Here is an 18,236-nt window from a genome sequence, read left to right on the forward strand (position 1 = left end):
CGAAAACAAAACAGAAAGATAAGATTTTTTTAATCTGTATTCAAAAATTGCGTATCATTCAAAGATTACCAATATCGCGTGATTAGAAATAAAATAAATCTTTTTCATGTACAAAACTACTTACCATTTGCTTAATTAACTTAATTACTGTAAGTTTTTGAACTACATATATTTGGGGAAGTAATTTAGAAGAGTTTAAGAAAACATTTCTTCTTTTAAGGAATTGTTGTTAAGTAAAATTATAAACTTCCCCACATTTTATCGTTCATTTCCACGAAAAATTTATAATTACTTCCTGTGCTGGCGTACTTTTCAATACGCTTGAGAAAAATTTAGCTTCATTTTTGAAATAATATATTTTTCGTCAATGCAATATAAAAAAAAAAAAAAAACTCCTTTTTCCATAAATGTGTGCTTAAGCGTTTGCTTATTTAAATATTATTCTGTCGTTTTCATTAGAATGTACTTTATTCTGATTTGTATTTGTCACTGCGGTTGCGAATTTTGGGTAAATGCTACTTTTAGGTTTATGCTATGACATTTAATGGATATGTAAAAATAACAATAGGTTATGTAAATTTTGCTGATTGATAGGTCATTGATTGACCTATAGAATTTATAAATGGATAAACAAATATGACCTAGTTCTTTGAATTGCTGACAATTGTTCCATTGTTCTAACATTGAACTTTCTAAATTGTGATTTTTGACAACGTTGAATCATATTGGTAAGACGAAAAACATTCACAGCTTGTACTTACAGCAGACTTTTCAATATTTTCAAGCAAAAAAAAAAAAAAAAAAAAATCCAGAAGTAAATCTAAAAAAAATATGCTGAGCAATTTTTTAGAATTAGTTTCTTAGTTTCTTTTTTTTATGCCTGTTTCTAAATGAATGTATCTTTCCATTTAATTTTCGAATTTTGGAATCATGAGTAAATTTACAATCACGGATCTTTCGCCTTGAAAAGAGGAAAAAGTGGCACCGAGAAAAGTTTTTGTTACATAACATCATCTCATTAAATGTAAAAAACATAATGATTACATCAGAGGATTATAATCTATTGCTGATAGGATATATGTAATAGTGTTTCAAAACGAAATGTATAAGTATGTAGTGAAAAATGAATTGCCGAATTATCTCATTAAATAAACATTGAAAGATCACAAAAATCTCAAAACTTTTGTAATGCCTCTACCATAGATTTACTATGCCCTAAGGCTATAGTAAAACGATATTATCGACTTCAACAAAGAAAGCTTGTTTCGAATTGAATTCTCCACTCAATAGTCATAGTGTCCAATCTCCAAATGCAATTAGATTTAACACCTAAACTCGTTTTACAAGATATATTCCACTCCATGTTTACTAGAAAAAATATTGGGAACACCCTGTTTCATCAGTTGTTTACAGAAATATTTCAAATCGCCGATGTTCAGGCGTCACAGAAGATGTCCTTGCCCAACAACAACTTTCCTGACCCAATGTTTCGAAACTTATTCAATGGGTCTTTCTCAACTGTGGCGCCAGTAATTGATCTAATCTGTTGTCCGGGTGTCATTCTATTCACGTTGATAGCACATATCAGTTGAAACTTCCGAAGAAAATATTTCACGTGACAAAAGTAACTTGTTGTGCACCATTTCGACACACTGTATCGGGGATCTATAGAAATATTCAGCGTGGGTGTCGATTATTTATTCACATTTCAGTAAAAGTGTGCAGCGTCCTTTGTTTCCTACACTTGTTTTAAAGTTCACGTTCATTGGAAGTAAAGTATGGTTTTATTATTAAGTTTTCCTTATATTCAGTGGAATATTCCTTATATTCAGTGGAATATTCTTCTTCGTTTCTGTATTTTCATTTGTATTTTGAAATTAATGTGCGAAATATTTTCACTGGATAAGATTACATTATTCTAAATTCTTCATTTTATGGAATTTCTACATTTACTGTTTTGATTTTGATTTTATTTGAAGGTATTGCCTTTTCAAAATTTTAAGATTTTTATATTCCGATATGCATGTGCTATCGAATGCCATCATATATTTTCATATTCTTTGCTGAGCTCATTGCTTTTTTCTTCTTATTATTACTGAACATTTTTAGGCTTCTATGGCATTTCCGATTCTGAGGATTACTCAATGTAAACCATTTTAAAGCAGTTCCATTTTTAATGACAGGCTTTTATTCCAATACATGTTCATATGCCTCTGAGTTGATTAAAACACCATTTTGCAAATTCTTTTTATCAAAAATTTTCAGCAATTCTTTTTATCAAAAAATAAAAGTTTTAAGAAATCCTATTACATGGTAAACCTAATAAAAGGTATGAGTATTTCAGATTTGAAAGAATAATACATTTTGATACAAGAAACTTACTCGAAGATTGACATGAAAAATTCGACCTAATAAGATCTTGGGCATAGGTACTGCAAGATTTCTGTTTGCTGATTCTGTGGTATACTCATACTCTGTTCTAACCTAACTTGGCAGTAGTGTATATTCTAAGCATGCCGAATCGCAATCGTTTTCAGGGGAACTGGGTTACTTTAAAGTTCAAAGTTACTAGAAATGCAGATCGCCGGCGAAACTTTATCTCGCAAATTTTTCGCCACGTAGTAAATATTTATTAACTTTATTATATTATCATTTTAAATCAAAGAATTAATTCTTTCATTATTTTGTTCAATATTATTCATAGATTATTTTAATAAATCTTTAAAGTTATTAAGTTATTTCATTTCGTTTCATCTTTTTTTTTTAAAAAAAAATCCAAATGTTTTAGTATTCAGTAAAGCATTGTTCAGCTAATGTTTTTCGAAAAGATATCTCTATCCTCGTTCACATCTTTTAAAACTTTATCTAATGTTGGAATCTCATTTCTACGAAAAAATGCATGGATTTTTCGTCGAATACAGGATAATGGAAAATCATCATATTTATTTTACAAGCCTTGAATGTTTACCTACTGAGCCTGGTCGCTTCTTTCCAAGGGTACTTAAAGGACTGGATGCCTTTATTTCTTTTTTCAAGCGGAAAACTGTTCTTTGCGAAATACCTGTAAGATGCGAAACTTTATCAAAGAATTGATTGATAGAATCTTGAGGGTTTTCTTCTCGGAGTCTAAAATAAGCATTTAATATGTTTCGTGTGCTGTACTTTTTATTGGTTTCCCTCGTCTTAAAGGTGTATACAGCGTGGTCGGTGATAACATTTTTTCAGACATTTTAGAAGTGAATAGAAAAGATGATTTGAATAAATATTCAACAATCGAAACAAATAACTACTAATGTGATTAACAGTATCAAAAATATCAGCTTGTAAAAAAGCGAGAATAAAATAGTATGAATGATGATAATAACGGTTACGAACTAAATGAAGCAAAGTTGGCGGTGACTAGGGATTGCAATATCGGACCAAAATTTCAATACCGGTATTCGGAATTTTTTAGATTTTAATACCGGGATACCGGTTTTAATATCGGCATTAGAAATTTTAGAAAAAGAAAGAAAACACAGGGTTTCTTTGTTTTATTTGCCAGTTTTATTAGAGAGTGTAAATATCACGAAAAATAATTTGTAACTTATAAATTATAACAGTATATAAAGAATCACGAAAAAAGTAAAGAAACATATTATTTATTTAAATCACGAAAAAAAAAATGTAAATATCACTATTCAGTCAGTGGTACTATTACAAATTTTTGAAATGTGATCTTAAAAAACATAATGCATCGATTGTACTGTCATTAAGCCTGAAAAGTAATTTTGTGTAAAAATTACAAGCTGTGGAAACCGCTCTTTCGGCATCTACGCTAGTTAGTGATACTGTTAGCAATGCGCGATATACTTTTTCCAAGTATTTACCTCTAATCCCTCATCTTCAGATAAATCGATTTCTCGTCGGATGGTTTTGGATATAGCTGATTTCTATATTATATTTCGGTTCGTTGAAATTTTTTTATTTATCGCTAATTCTAATTTTTGTTCAAGAGAAAATTCCTTTTCACTATCGACATTAGTGTCATCATAATCTTCGATAACTGAACCGAATTCTTCTGAATGTGGATAGGTTTGTGGGTAAAAAATTTTAAGAAAATTTATTCTAAACTTAATAAGATTTGCATTGGCTATTTTCTTTCCTTCTTTTTCATTTTCATTTTTAAAATCATAATTATGTAAATACCATAAGACATTTTCTATTTCGGTATGCCTTTCTTCTGTGCGATTTTTCAATGTAATATATAATTCTTCAGATAATGATGTGTGCTGTTCTTTCAGTGACTGCAACATGAAATTTATTGTTGCATTAGCTGTTAATAAATTAGAATCTCTCAGACATAATGCCTAATTGTCAGTTTCATTGGAAGTAGAGCTGATATAGTTCTGGATATTAAGTCGAATTCACTATCTGAAAAATTAATTTACAGGTTTAATTCGATTATTGCTTTTTGGATTGGATTTCTCAGTTTCACAAATCGTTCCATCATTAGGAGTAAACTATTCCAAAGTGTTTTAGAATCTAATATTAACATATATTCTGTTTTATTTTCAGTTAGCATATATTTTAGTAAAATATCATTTTTTATAGGGGAACGTTTAAATATCTTAACAATTTTTCGAACTTTATAAATTATAGGAAGCAATTCTTGATGGGTTAATATTTCATCCTCATTAGTAATATCTTCAACAATTACATCGTCATTATCTTCATTGTCAATATCACTCTCACTCTTACTCTCTTCAAAGTTGGAATCCGAAGTTTCTATATCCACAGTATTTGGATTCTTCTGTTCTTTATTTATTATTATTTTTTTTTTTTGTAACAATACATCTATTACTCCTAATTGAATTCCATGTGCATAGCACAATTGCTGATTTGCACCAATCAACTTTCCAACTTTTTTCATAATTGTTGTTCCATCAGTCGTTATGGATACAATATCTTCTTTCAGGGATAATACATGTTTCGTTAATTTAGATTTAAGCAATTAATTAAGCCATTAATTTGTTAATTAATTTCGCCCGTTAGGGAGACATAAACACAAAAACGTATACTATTTTGCTATGTTCGCGAGCCCTGAACATATGGTGGAGACAATTTTAAAAATTTCTATTAAATACCGAAAAAACGGTATTTAAACATGTGAATACCGGTATTACAAAATTGTACAAATGGCTCAAAATACCGGTATTCGGTATCCCGGTATTGCAATCCCTAGCGGTGACATACAAGAAAAGCGCGCCATATATTTGACCTTGAAGACCAGTTCTAGAAAAAGCTGAATGTATTATGTCAATCTTTTGGTTTTATTCGTTCGCTTTATTTACAAAATACTTAACATATAAGCACTTCTAAAGAATAACGATTTCTATAATTTGTGATGTTATTTGATAAATTTCTGCACATTTTAGTTATTTTAAAATCAAAATTGATGGGGAACTCTTTCCCATCGCGGAGCGTCACATTTTCTGCCTTTTACGTACTGCCGATGTTAAAACGAAGTAACATTGACTTCATCTGAGCCTTGTAAACTATCTAATACTTTAATATAGTTCCAGAACACTGTAATTCTATTCAGTTTCATTCTTTCTGTGAATCGTAGTTGCATTGTTTGTTTTCAGCGGTTAAATTCGGTCGCATGTCCAAGAAGCAGCGCGAGAAGGTCGAAGACGAGGTGCGCTATCATCGAGCCCAATTAGTCCGTCCACAGCCGCCGCCAGCCCTCCAGGGGCCACCGATGACTGAAACCTCTCCAGACAGCTCGGTTTTTGACCAGCAGCAACCGTCCTCCTCCAATCAGCATGTGCCCTACCTGAATAACGGGTGAGTATCACTTTATCTTTTTCTTTCAAACTTAAGCAGTGTGAAGAATAAAAATAAATAAGAATATATAAGATAACAAGAATAATATAAGAAATAAGAATAAATAAGATTAAGAATAATATAAGAAATAAGAATAATATAAAAAATAAGAATAAGAATAAATAAGATTATAATAATAATATAAAAATAAGAATAAGAATAAATAAGATTATAAGAATAATATAATAAATAAGAATATTAATAAGAATAAATAAGATTATAATAATAATATAATAAATAAGAATATTAATAAGAATAAATAAGATTATAAGAATAATATAATAAATAAGAATATTAATAAGAATAAATAAGATTATAAGAATAATATAATAAATAAGAATATTAATAAGAATAATATAAGAAAAAGTATAAAAATAAATTTATATCATGTTTCAGTTGAATGCTAAGATTCTTGACGTAAATTAGCTTTCGTTATCTGGATAGCATTTACACGCCACATATAAAAATATAAATGCCCTACAGCGCAAATATTTCTTTTTGAATTCAAACGATTGCTTAATATTTTTCAATTGAATGTTAAAATTCCTGATGTAAATAAATCTTCTTAATAATCTGTTTAGCTCTTCCATTCTGTATCAAAAACTATAAAAAGCAAAGTAAAATGTTGAAATTCAATTGATTTATTTTCCTTGAAGTTGTTTGATATAGTTGTTATGTACGGGGTTGTCTTGATAAAGTTGCGATTTTAAAACGCTGTGAATTAAGACCCACTGACTTGAGAGACCTGAAACTTGATATGAATAAGAAAGAATGGAATTGTCAATAGTGAAGAAAAGAAAACAGTTATTTAATAAACGATGGGCAGCATATTGAACATTTATTTGGAGAGTCACAGTTTTCTTGTTTGATGATTTTTTTCATGATGTAACTAAGAATGTTATGATTGTTCCTATGTGCTTTTGATTTTTACAATGAAATAGTAATTTTTCTCTAGCAGACTGTTACTTTGTCGATAACATTTTTGAGTTTTAAAGTTTCGTATGAAATATTTCCCTTTATTTAAAAGCAGCTTTTTCTTTGTGAATTTTTTTTATGGTGACTCGAAAACTCAACAAATAAAATTCCATTGCTTAGAATGTTTTCTGATGAAAACACTTGTTATTCTGACTTTTAATTCGCAATTTACAGCAATTTAAAATCACAACTTTAAGTAAAATGAAAAAGTGTATGAAAAGTGTTGAGTGTATGAAAAAATATTTGTACATTATATTAGAGAAAGCACAGTATTTTTGTTATACACCCCAAATAAAAATTTACTAGAAGTAAGGAAGTGAGCAAACCAGTGAAATTGGTCTAGAAAACACAAATTATTGGATGATAAAATTCCATAGTCTTGCTTTTAAAGCTCAGTAGGAAATCAGATAAAGAAGCCACACTGTTAATGTGATAAAGTAGAAATGATGCGAAGCTCTATTAGTGAAAGTGCTTTTAAAGTATTTTATACAAATATCGAAGATGACGTGAAACTTTTCAACCTAAACATTGTTTTAAAATTTTTAGTTACGCATAACCATTAACTTTGCCTCAGGAATTTGAGATCATACCTAAAATAAATGGGGAAAACTTTAAGCATTACGCCAAAATTCGAAAAAAACTTTGCAGATTTCAATATTTGGCACACCGACCCTCTCTTTTGAAAATATAATGTGTGTAGGGGGTCCACTAAAGTCCTTCTTTCCCACATTTACTTCACAACTTTTGTGGGACAAGTATTGGCAGAAACTTTGTACCTAAGTAGAGTAAAGTGACATGGTGAAATCGATTACAGCAACACCCGGCGGCAAACGGGGAGTGAGCATTCATATCTCGATAACAATACAAACGGAAAAAAGGGGGGAGGGGGAGACAGTTACGAAATTGCTGAGCGTTTTCGATTTAGTACAAGAACACCTTGTGCACATTAATACTAAAAACAAAACGCTTGAAATATATATTTATTTGATCGCAATTTCTGAAATTATGACATCAGAAGACATAGCCAAAAGAAGAAAATGACATTTTTTGGACAAAAATTCACATCAATATTCTTTTACTTGTGGAAATAATTCAAATAAGAGGTTTCCGCTAGCATTGCAGGACTCTAATAACATATTGTTGTTTGTGTTTGCTATCGCTCCAACTAATATGCAGAGATGAGGGAGAGGTGAAATTCAAACAGGTGTTCAAATCTACATTGTAGATGAAAAGGAGCAACTTTAATTTTCGAAACGAAATTAGTTTCTTTATTTAATAATGTCGTGCTTCGCAGCATTAAAAGTAAGCAAATATTATATTTATTTTCATGAAATTCGTTGGCTTTTCCGTATCATATCTTTTAAATACAGCAGAAGAAATGAAGGATTTAATTAATAAACGCAACGAAGTCGGTTGAGAAATGCCATTTTCCTTGCTTTAAATTAAAAATAAGGGAACATCATGTTTTAAATACATTTTATTTATTTATTTATTCTATACACTTATTTTCCACTTGTTCAGAAAGATAAAGAATTTTTTACAACATTTGAAGGTAATAAGCATGATTTTTCAAATGCATTTTTGGGGGCGAGAATAAAATTCATACCTTTTATATTTCTTCACTTCGAAGCCAATAGATAAATTACTTATTATTATGAAATAATTTTCAAAAATGGTAATTCTGATTGCCATTTCCAAATTTCTGTATGTTAGTTTGCCATTTATCAAAAAAAAAAAAAAATTAAGAGCAAAAAATTAGATTCTATTTCCTAAATGGTAAATGAATTAAAAAAGCAATAAATGAAATTCAGCTTTCCCTTCTTTTTTCCTTTGAGGTAAAATGTTTTTAATAGCCACATTGCAGTTTGCTGATCATTTACGAGCAAACTGTAGTAAAATCATTTCAGAATAAAGCAGAAAATTGTATTTTTTCTGATGGTTCAAATTTTTCTTTTTCATCACCAGATTTTGAAAATATTTCTTAATTCACTATGAAATGAGCGATGAATTGCTTAGTTCTTATTCGTTTTTTATTTTATAGGTATAATTACAATGGTGACATGAACGCATATACTCCAAATGGCTACAACAACTACAATAGTAATCAAGGCCTGACGTTTGATCTCTCTAGTACAGACTTTGTAGACAGCACAACATTTGATCCTCGTCAGTTATTAGAACCTATACCTGACACAAGCAGTCTATTGTCTACGATTGTACCTTCATCAGGCCCGCCGGTTGCAAATTCGAATTCTACACACATAGGTAAAATTCTCAAGACATTTCTATTATCTCTTAAGTATGTTTTATTATTTTTTTTATCGGAAGGAATTTTTTGATTCTGACATAATTCTCTCCATTTAAAAAAATATTAATTTACCGAATATGAAATGCTTTCATTTCTTATCAAAATATTTCATTTCTTATTTTTATAGACATTTCTGTACAAAATATGCAACAATTCTTCTTGGAAATTTTTTCAAGAAGATTTTTTTACTGTTTAAAACTCTGATAAGTATTTTTTATTTTCCAATACGGAACATGCGCTAATCAAAGAACTATAATATTTGAGTTTTACAAAGATGGCAACGCTTTCAAATGTTCATTTTTCTTAGATTAAAATAGATTATTTTTGGAATGTAATGTTACTTAGAAACAGTTTTACTAATTTAACTGGTCAATTTTTTAATCATGATAAATGAATTGGAACATTATTGAATTTCATATAAATAATTTATCAAATTTCAAATAAATAAAAATTTATTATTTTATTTGTTGAATTTGTGGCGGAATTTAGTACAGCATAGAAGATTTTCATGGTACAAATAACTATTTATTTTAACGAGTTTTCATGCGAAGTTCCGCAGGACAAAATTTAATTGCATTCTTCATTTTCAGATTTGCTAGCAAGAACGATCTCAGAAGCCTATATGAGAACATGCCTGTACACTTCAGAGCAAATACAAGAATTTATCAGAAGACCACAAGACGTTTCAAGAATTCTATATTATAAGAGCCTGGTAAAAACATTTATTTAATTTTATTTCAACATTTAATTATTATTTGTATATTCATTATAGCGTTGTTGTTGTTTTTTAATATGAAAAAATATTTATCTGATTTTTTTTCCCTTTGAATATGTGATATTTCATTTTCATAAATAATAAGTATGGAAATATTTCAAAGAATTTAAAATGCATATAGCATTTTAATTTTTTTTATTTGTGAATTTAGTGTTTATTTAAGTTTTGATGAGTAGTTTTCTCCATAATTTTTGATTTTCTTGCCATTCTAAAACGTTCTTTCATAACTGTTTACCGTCATCTTACATATCTTCTTGTGATTTAATGACAGAAATTTTTTTTTTCAGGCTCACGAGCATTTATGGTTAGACTGCGCTTCAAGATTAACAGCCATTATTCAACAAATTATTGAATTTGCTAAAATGGTCCCTGGATTCATGAAACTGTCCCAAGATGACCAAATTGTTCTTCTAAAATCAGGCAAGTTTCAGCTTTTCAATTTATTTATTTTTTCTTTGTTAGAATCATCAAATAGCCTTTTTAGATTTGTTTCTTTCTAAACAGATAAAACTTTTTACAAATTTGTACGGATTTATCAGAAATAATAATAAATAAATGGTAGAATTTAAATAATAATATAAATAAATGGTAGAATTTTAGTTATGATTAATTTTCTGTTGAGCATAATGACCAAAAGGGCGAAAGAAGCATTCTAATACTTTGATATGAAATTATAATGTATGTTAATTTAAGATATTTTTTTAGTTTTAGTGCTTAGAATTTTTCAGAAACCTCATTTGAGAGAATGTTGAATTAAATTTTGGCTTATATATTATATTACAAATTATTACATTGTCACTTTCTTCTTAATTTATAATGCATTTATATTGATATATATATATTGCAGACCTTAGGTCAAACTGTCGTAAGCATAGAAGATTCAGAGTGTATTAAGTTTGGAAATTCAACATAAATGGACAATGAGTATAAAACATTACAAGAGAGTTAATTTACTTTGAAAATTGTTCTTATAAGTGTTGTACTTTATTGTGGTAGAACACATTAAAATCGATCTGTTGCTCTTACAAAATTGTCAACTGCATAATCAAAATATAAATCTCATCTTGCAAAATTCGCTTATAGTTTAGCCGTACAGGTTAAATTCTGAAAGAAATGAGGTATGCTAAATATTTTTGCTTCAATAAATTCTGAATTATGCATTTATGCAGTATGATTAGGCATGAATTCACTGAACTACCATTCTTAAAATCGAATGCCAGCAAGCAATTTAAAGATTTTGTAAAGTACTTTTTAAGCTTAATTACTGTTATGGTGATTAAAGTAAATGAAGCATTTTTCAAATTTTCTTTTCAACGATTCTATATTTTTAGATACTTCCAGATTATGTTTCTTTTGACTTATAAACATTTTGGGAAGTTGTTTTCTCCTATAATATTATCATATCTTCGATTTTTAGAAATCCCTAATTTAAAAGTACTGAGACGGTTGGATCAAAACTTTTTGTTGTAATTACTTGCAAATCTCATTGTGTGCTTATGTATTTAGATTTGATGTATAATACTCATATGCAAGAGCGCAAAAACTGATTTTCTAAAACCCCAACTAGGAACAGACGTAATATATTCTGAATATTACTTAGTTGTTATTGTTTTAGTTATCGATGAATATGGCCTAAAGTGCTACTTTGAAAAACATCTGAAGAATAATTAAAAATATAAATAAATAGCTGTATAGATTTTGCTTAATAATTTCTTCCCAACGATACTGGATTTCTAGAAAATTAAAATTAATTGTGGGCTACTATAAAGAATTAACAATTCAAGCCATTTATCTTAAATGAACTTGAATCGATCTCTTCTGCCGATTGTTTTAAATGTGAGAAAAAATAAAAACAAATATGAGAATTGCTGGAAGTTAAAAAACTATCCCTTTTTCATTGATACCTCTGGACTTACAGTGGATAAAATAAATGGGAAAAGAATCTGCTTTGGTATTGAAAATTGTGATTCCTACCATTTTCTATATTTTGAATCTTGTGATTTTTCTTTATTAGCTTTAAGTCCTGCTCTGTAGTGAAATCTCACAATATGATTAGATAAACGATTATAATTTTGTATCACTGAATGTTTCCTGAAGAATATTATTTAAAAATTATGTATTGTATTGCTCTACTGTTTCTGAAGCATAAGCAGAATATTATATTTTATAATACCTGTAATTACGCTTGCAAATGGCACTTTCAATTTTCGCTTTTATATGAGGAACAAATTCCAAAAATATTATTATTTTGTTTACGTTTTCATATTTCACACTGTTTGAGTATTGTTCTTTCAGGTGGTTTTGAGCTAAGTATAATACGTATGAGTAGGTATTATGATTTAGCTTCAAGGTCAGTTTTATATGGTGAAAGCTTACTACCGGTGGAAGCATTTAGTACTTCAGGTTTGTATTTTCTTGTATATTATTTATTATTTATTTTTTTACATATTTTTTACTATAAAATTTTGATACTCTTTTAATAATTTTGCAACATAAAATAAACTCCGATTTTCTGATAATTTCTTACAAAAGCGAAATGCTTGTTAGCTTCATAATACATTTATTTTTATCAATGTATTTTCTTTCAAATATTATAATTAGTCGAATGGAAAGAAAGCCGCAAAGAAATTAGCTTTTGCATTTTTTTTACAGCGTTAATAATTTTAATTAATTATCAAAAATTAAACTTTATTGTTCATATATTTCTACATATAAGCATCTCACGTGATTCAAAAAAAATTTCACAATTATAGCATAGAACATTCTTTCCATATTTAATATTATTTTATCTGAATATTTGGGATATTATAGTAAATTAAAACTTTAAATCATCGAAATTCAACATGTTAGTTTTGGGTGACTCAATGCTTGTGAAATATAATAATTATGTCTTAAACACTATAGTCGTATTTGGGTAATTGGATGCTTATTTAAATCCAAAAAAGGTGTTGAAATTTCAAAAGAACATTTTCAACAAGAGCTCAAAGTTTGGAGTAAGATGAATGATGCTTAATTTTCGACTGAACTGTTACAAAAATGATAGGGAGATTAGTATTTGATTGGAACTTAATTTTGTTATTTTTCTGGAGCTTGTCTACTAGCTAGAAATACATAAAATGCTCAAATACTTAAATCATATCTCTTCAGTAACTTAATTTCATTCAATAGATACAACAGAAGTAAAACTGGTGAATAACGCCTTTGCTTTTGCACGAAGTATTGCTGAAGTGAAGTTGACAGACACAGAATTGGCACTCTACTCTGCTTATGTACTTCTCTCTCCAGGTAATATGATCTTTGTTTGAGATTTTTATTTATTAGTTGTGAAAATAATGTTAGTATGTTAAATGATTACGGCTTAATTGTGCTTTATTGAATAGTGATAAAATTATTATTATGAATTCCGTATGTTAAAAAGCTGAAAAAAAAAATGAACTGAAACACGTTTTTTCTGCTTTGAAACAATATTAAAAATCCCTGAAATTTATTTTAATATTGTTTGATAGCTAAATTACGGGATTAAAGAAACATTTAATAATTTCCAGTTTTAAGTATATGATTTATAACTTAAAGTGTGTGCTCAATATTTTTTTCAAAGTAAATTATTTAAATCATTTGTTTTCGTTAAGAAGTAAACAATTTTCAAAGATGAAATTGTGGTAGTACTTTACCCAATGGCTCAATGGTTTCGAGAAGGATTCAGCGGGACAAAAGTTTAAATCATGTTTAGCAGTACAGAAAGAAAAAAATAAATAAATAACTTTCTTGCAACTGCAGTCAGAATCTTTTAAATTTAAAGATATGTCCTTTATTGATGTTAGTTTGGTGTACTTGTCATAATTCAAAAAAGCAGTTGCTAGTTTGATGATGTCGTGTCCGCGTTACAACGGAAAGGAGGGGGGGGGGTTGCAGTAGCTTCTGAGGGCAGAGATCCCTGAGCACCCGAAGGCAGTAATTGCTAGTTTAAAGGAGTAAAGTATATCTTTAGAAAGAACGGTTAGTATTTATGACTTTATTTACATTAAATATAATGTCCCGAATAGTCATTTATTTTGTTTGAATTGCATGATTAATTGTCAGGATTAATTTTCTATTGTTTTCTTCTATTAAAAGTATTTTTTGCGAGCTATTGTTTAGAAAACATATATTAATAAAAAAAAAATCATTTCAAGAGAAACTTGTTACTGAGTCGTTTGGAGATATGTGTTTCTTTCTTTAGTATTAGTATGTTTAATTTTGTCTTTCATTTTAAAGACTATCCTCTCTTTCTTAAGAATCGTTTTTTAAACTTAACTTTCCTAGAGGAATGGGCCCGAAAGTAAGTATAATTAAAAGTAAGTACCAAAAACAAAACTGAGCAGTTTGATTTATAAGTGAATAGCTTTTTCTCGTTTATACGTTAAACTGCCTATTAATTAATTAGTTATACTCGACGAATTTCTTTAAAAAATCTTTTATATTTAAGGTAAAATGCCAATTAACATTTTTTAAATATGCTTTGATTAAGAGTTTTGAATGCAAAATTCAAAGTTTCTTTTTTTTATGCTAGATGATAAACATTTAATATTTATTATTTTTGTATTTAATATCAGGTTTTATTTTTATTTTTTGTGTGTGAAGACTGCTTTATTTGCGCTGATCTAATTTCACTATGCAATTATCTTTAATTAAAAATTTTCTAGAAATATTTGGCAATCAGAAATACTTCAATGTTCTTATTTTCTTCTTTTATTTAAGCTTTTGAATAGGTTTAGACTGACTTAGATTTATTCCTAATTCTCAAATAAAATCTTGCAATTCAGTTTTAATACAACTTTGCATCCTCTTCATCGATATTTATTACATAATTTCCTTTTTTGCAAATCTTTTTCAAGATCGGCAAGGATTAAAAGGACTGGCTGAAATCCAGCGTTTAAGTAATGCCACTCTGAAGGCTCTCCGTCAGGAACTCGACCGCACACATAAGCTTCCATTCAAAGGAGACATTACAGTTTGTGAGACACTTCTGGCTAGAATACCTGCGTTACGAGAACTTAACATTCTTCACATGGAAGCTTTGGCCAAACTTCGCCGAACAGCACCTCATCTTGACTTTCCAGCTCTTCACAAAGAACTATTCTCAGGAGAGATCCAGTAAAAGTAGTTGCAGTGGAATAAAAAGAAAAATATACACAACGAAAGTTTCAAATGTATCACTAGATATTTCTGTAGTTTGCATTCATTAACAGGTTTTGATAGGAAACTGAATGAATAGTTTGAATGTTTTTGGTGGTAACTTTAGTTGCTTGTTTTATTACTAAGGATGATGTTAAATCTTTTCATAGTCTGAATACAGTGTTAAGGTATTCGAATTTTAAATCTAACCAGCTCCTTTCGATTATAAGCAAACTAATTTAAAATTAATTGATTAATGAAATACAAGAGAAAGCAATGATTATTGAAATCTCTTTTGTTGAGTTAGAATTTTCTTTTACTGATCTTGATCTTTGACTGTGGATGAATGGCTGATGTTGTTCGGGCTTTTCTCGCATGTATTTGTAATTTTTGTCTGGTTGTTAGATTATTCTTCAGCAGTATTCTGGTAATGGATTATTAACTTTTGTTTTATTTGAACTGTTAATATTTAATGGATCGTGTACTTCATTGTTGATTTCCTGCAAGGCAAACTGAAGTGATGAAATGTTTTGCATGCAGGTGTTAAAAATTGCCGGTATTAAATGTGATATGTGTCGAACTCTTACAGCAAATGTGTTTCTCCCTTGAAAGTTTCTATGGTATATTACGGTTAAGGCTTCATTGTACAAAGGGATCATTATGGATACAGAACAAACAATGTACAAACATTGAAAATTAGTAGCTGTAAAACTGCCTGTATCATTAATATTTTATTGACTCATTAATAGGATATTATTATTTATTTATATAGCAAGCATCTATTTTACCATATATGTCAATTTTTTAATGGTTCACATTTTTGCATGTTTTTGTTTTCCGTTTTGACTTTTCATATTATAACTAAATCTGACATGTCTGGCTGATTCCAAAATCGCCAGGGAGTATCGCCATTAAGAGAGATTAAAAATAACATTGTGAAAATTCTGTCCTGTAAATGTAGCACATCAAACTGTTTGCAACATATGCTCCATAGTTACATGCTATTAGGCATCACATCTGATATTAATTACATCATTCTATGATTTATTGCATACTTAACAAGATAGTGAGAAGCCGTTAAAATATAGTTGCCACATTAAAGTTTTTAAAGCTATATATTGGTATTTTTAATGAAATGCACAAGAGGATGTTCAAGTTTTTAAAATCAAATGTTGCAAATTTATAGTGCCTCTAGAATTTTCTAGCATTTTGTAAATTGTAGCTGTAAATGAAATAAATTAGAAGCATGCAGAAGCATTTTAATATGAAGCTCTTGGTGATTCATTTATGTTAATGCTGGTTTAACAGATGCTAAATGCGTTTAAATTAGTGTATTGATGTGTAAATTCATTTTTTATTGACTCTGTGTTAAGGCATATAAGTATTTTTGAAACTATTAAATGAAATATAAAATATGTGTATTCGTGGTATCGACGTATTTCAAAATGACTAATTAATGTTGTTTGTGTTATATTGTAATGGATATTAGATATATGTTTACTAACTACTTGAAATCTTCGCATTGAATTTATAAAGAACGTAAAGGACATAATATATTAATGTTATTTTGTAAGTGAATCTTTTGTAATACAAAAATTGATTCCAGCAAAAAAGAAAAGTTTAATTGAAAAGCATTTATTTCTAAATTGATGAAATTGCATTTACCATTTTTAATAAAAAAAAATGTATCTAAATAATAATGTAAGCAACTTTGTAACAACAAAAGAACTTTTAGAAGAACTAGTAGTTAGTAATCAGTATTACTGTTTTCCTGCCCTTTAATTGGTGCTAATATATTTAGCATTCACTTGTTTATCGAAATAGAAAGTAATGAATTTTGAAATATTCTTAGTAGTATGGAATACAGATGATAATATACTTTGCTACATATTAATTGTTCTCAACACCCGTTGATGAATTTTAAAAATTTATTTCTATTGTTTCTATTTTATAGATTTGTTTATTTCATCAGGTTTTGCAATTATGTTATGTAAATGTTATTATTGGTGGCTGAAGAAATGTAAAGTTATTTTATGAAATGTTTCTCCTGTGGAAAGAAATCTCAAGATTTTCAGGAAAGGGTTTTAATTATCTTTGAATAATTAATAAAGAATGCACTTTGTTCAATAAATTTGAAATTTTGAAGAGTGGTTGTAATTAATATGTACATAAATTACTTTGTCTACTTAAAGATGTGCTGTTACATTTTAATGTTGTGTTGTAAAACTCATGTAGAAAGATAAAATTGTTCATGTTTTTTCTGAATTCCTATTGAGTTTTTCTCTGAATTTCAATTTTGTTTTCTGTAATTTCAAGAGCGCTACGGCTATCTTGATGTTATTGTTCCTGATGATGTTTTGCTTGAACAAGCAAAATACTGTGTATATAGCTGTAAGTTCTTATGGAATTAATAACAGTAAGTGCTGTGAAATATGCTAAATAAGCTTCTAAATAAGTAGCACAAATTTATTGAATAAAAACTATATTTGTTTTTATCTAAAGTACCGAGTTCTTTATTTGTGTGTTAAGGTTTTTGTCGTTTCTTTTCATGTTTATAGTGTTTCATGATATAATTTAGAAGAAAATAATTTGATTTATATGTTGGAAGAAGGTATATTATAAAATCACACATATTAGTTGGATAATTGCTATTAAATGAGATATTTAACATTAAATATGCTAATAATTCAAACTCGGGTTAAAAAGGCTGATTATTAAAAAAACAAAAACAAATACACTATAAAAACCACTATGACTTTTTAAAACTATAAAATAAGGTAAGGTAAACGCTTAATGTGGAAAAGACAAAGCGAATTAAATAAATATAAGCCACGATTTTTCATTGCATACACTAAGGAATATTCATTATTTTCTGCAATCAAAAGATTGGAATTTGTAGAGTTTCAAAGTTATCATTTTAGAAATGATGATAAATATCGTAATTATTATAAGATTTAGTACAAAAAATTTCTGCAACATTTAAAATAGAATAAAAAAGCTTTTCTGCTTTAATTTGATGTTTCCTTCAATAAACCCAAAGAAAGTCATTAAAGATATTTTATGTTATTTTTTTAAATAAAATCTTGGGCATGGTTCTTCAAGACAGAATTCATTGCCATAATTAAACCATTCGAATAGCCATTCTTATCAAATTTT

At 28.4% G+C, this 18,236-nt stretch overlaps 1 protein-coding gene across 2 annotated transcripts in view; it reads left to right on the plus strand.

Moving 5' to 3' along the window:
• LOC129960097 (probable nuclear hormone receptor HR3) overlaps positions 1 to 17,537 on the plus strand; it is a 121,046-nt gene extending 103,509 nt beyond the window's left edge. For both annotated transcript variants that reach the window (XM_056073207.1, XM_056073208.1), the window contains 7 exons: positions 5,628 to 5,829; positions 8,885 to 9,108; positions 9,742 to 9,863; positions 10,214 to 10,346; positions 12,222 to 12,329; positions 13,095 to 13,211; positions 14,801 to 17,537. In XM_056073207.1, the coding sequence (XP_055929182.1) occupies positions 5,628 to 5,829; positions 8,885 to 9,108; positions 9,742 to 9,863; positions 10,214 to 10,346; positions 12,222 to 12,329; positions 13,095 to 13,211; positions 14,801 to 15,063 (1,169 nt within the window). In that variant the 3' untranslated portion in view covers positions 15,064 to 17,537. The remainder of the gene's footprint in view (positions 1 to 5,627; positions 5,830 to 8,884; positions 9,109 to 9,741; positions 9,864 to 10,213; positions 10,347 to 12,221; positions 12,330 to 13,094; positions 13,212 to 14,800) is intronic.
• Positions 17,538 to 18,236: the final 699 nt, after the last annotated feature.

This window comes from Argiope bruennichi, chromosome X2 (genome assembly GCF_947563725.1).
Source record: "Argiope bruennichi chromosome X2, qqArgBrue1.1, whole genome shotgun sequence".
Classification (NCBI taxonomy): Eukaryota; Metazoa; Arthropoda; class Arachnida; order Araneae; family Araneidae; genus Argiope; species Argiope bruennichi.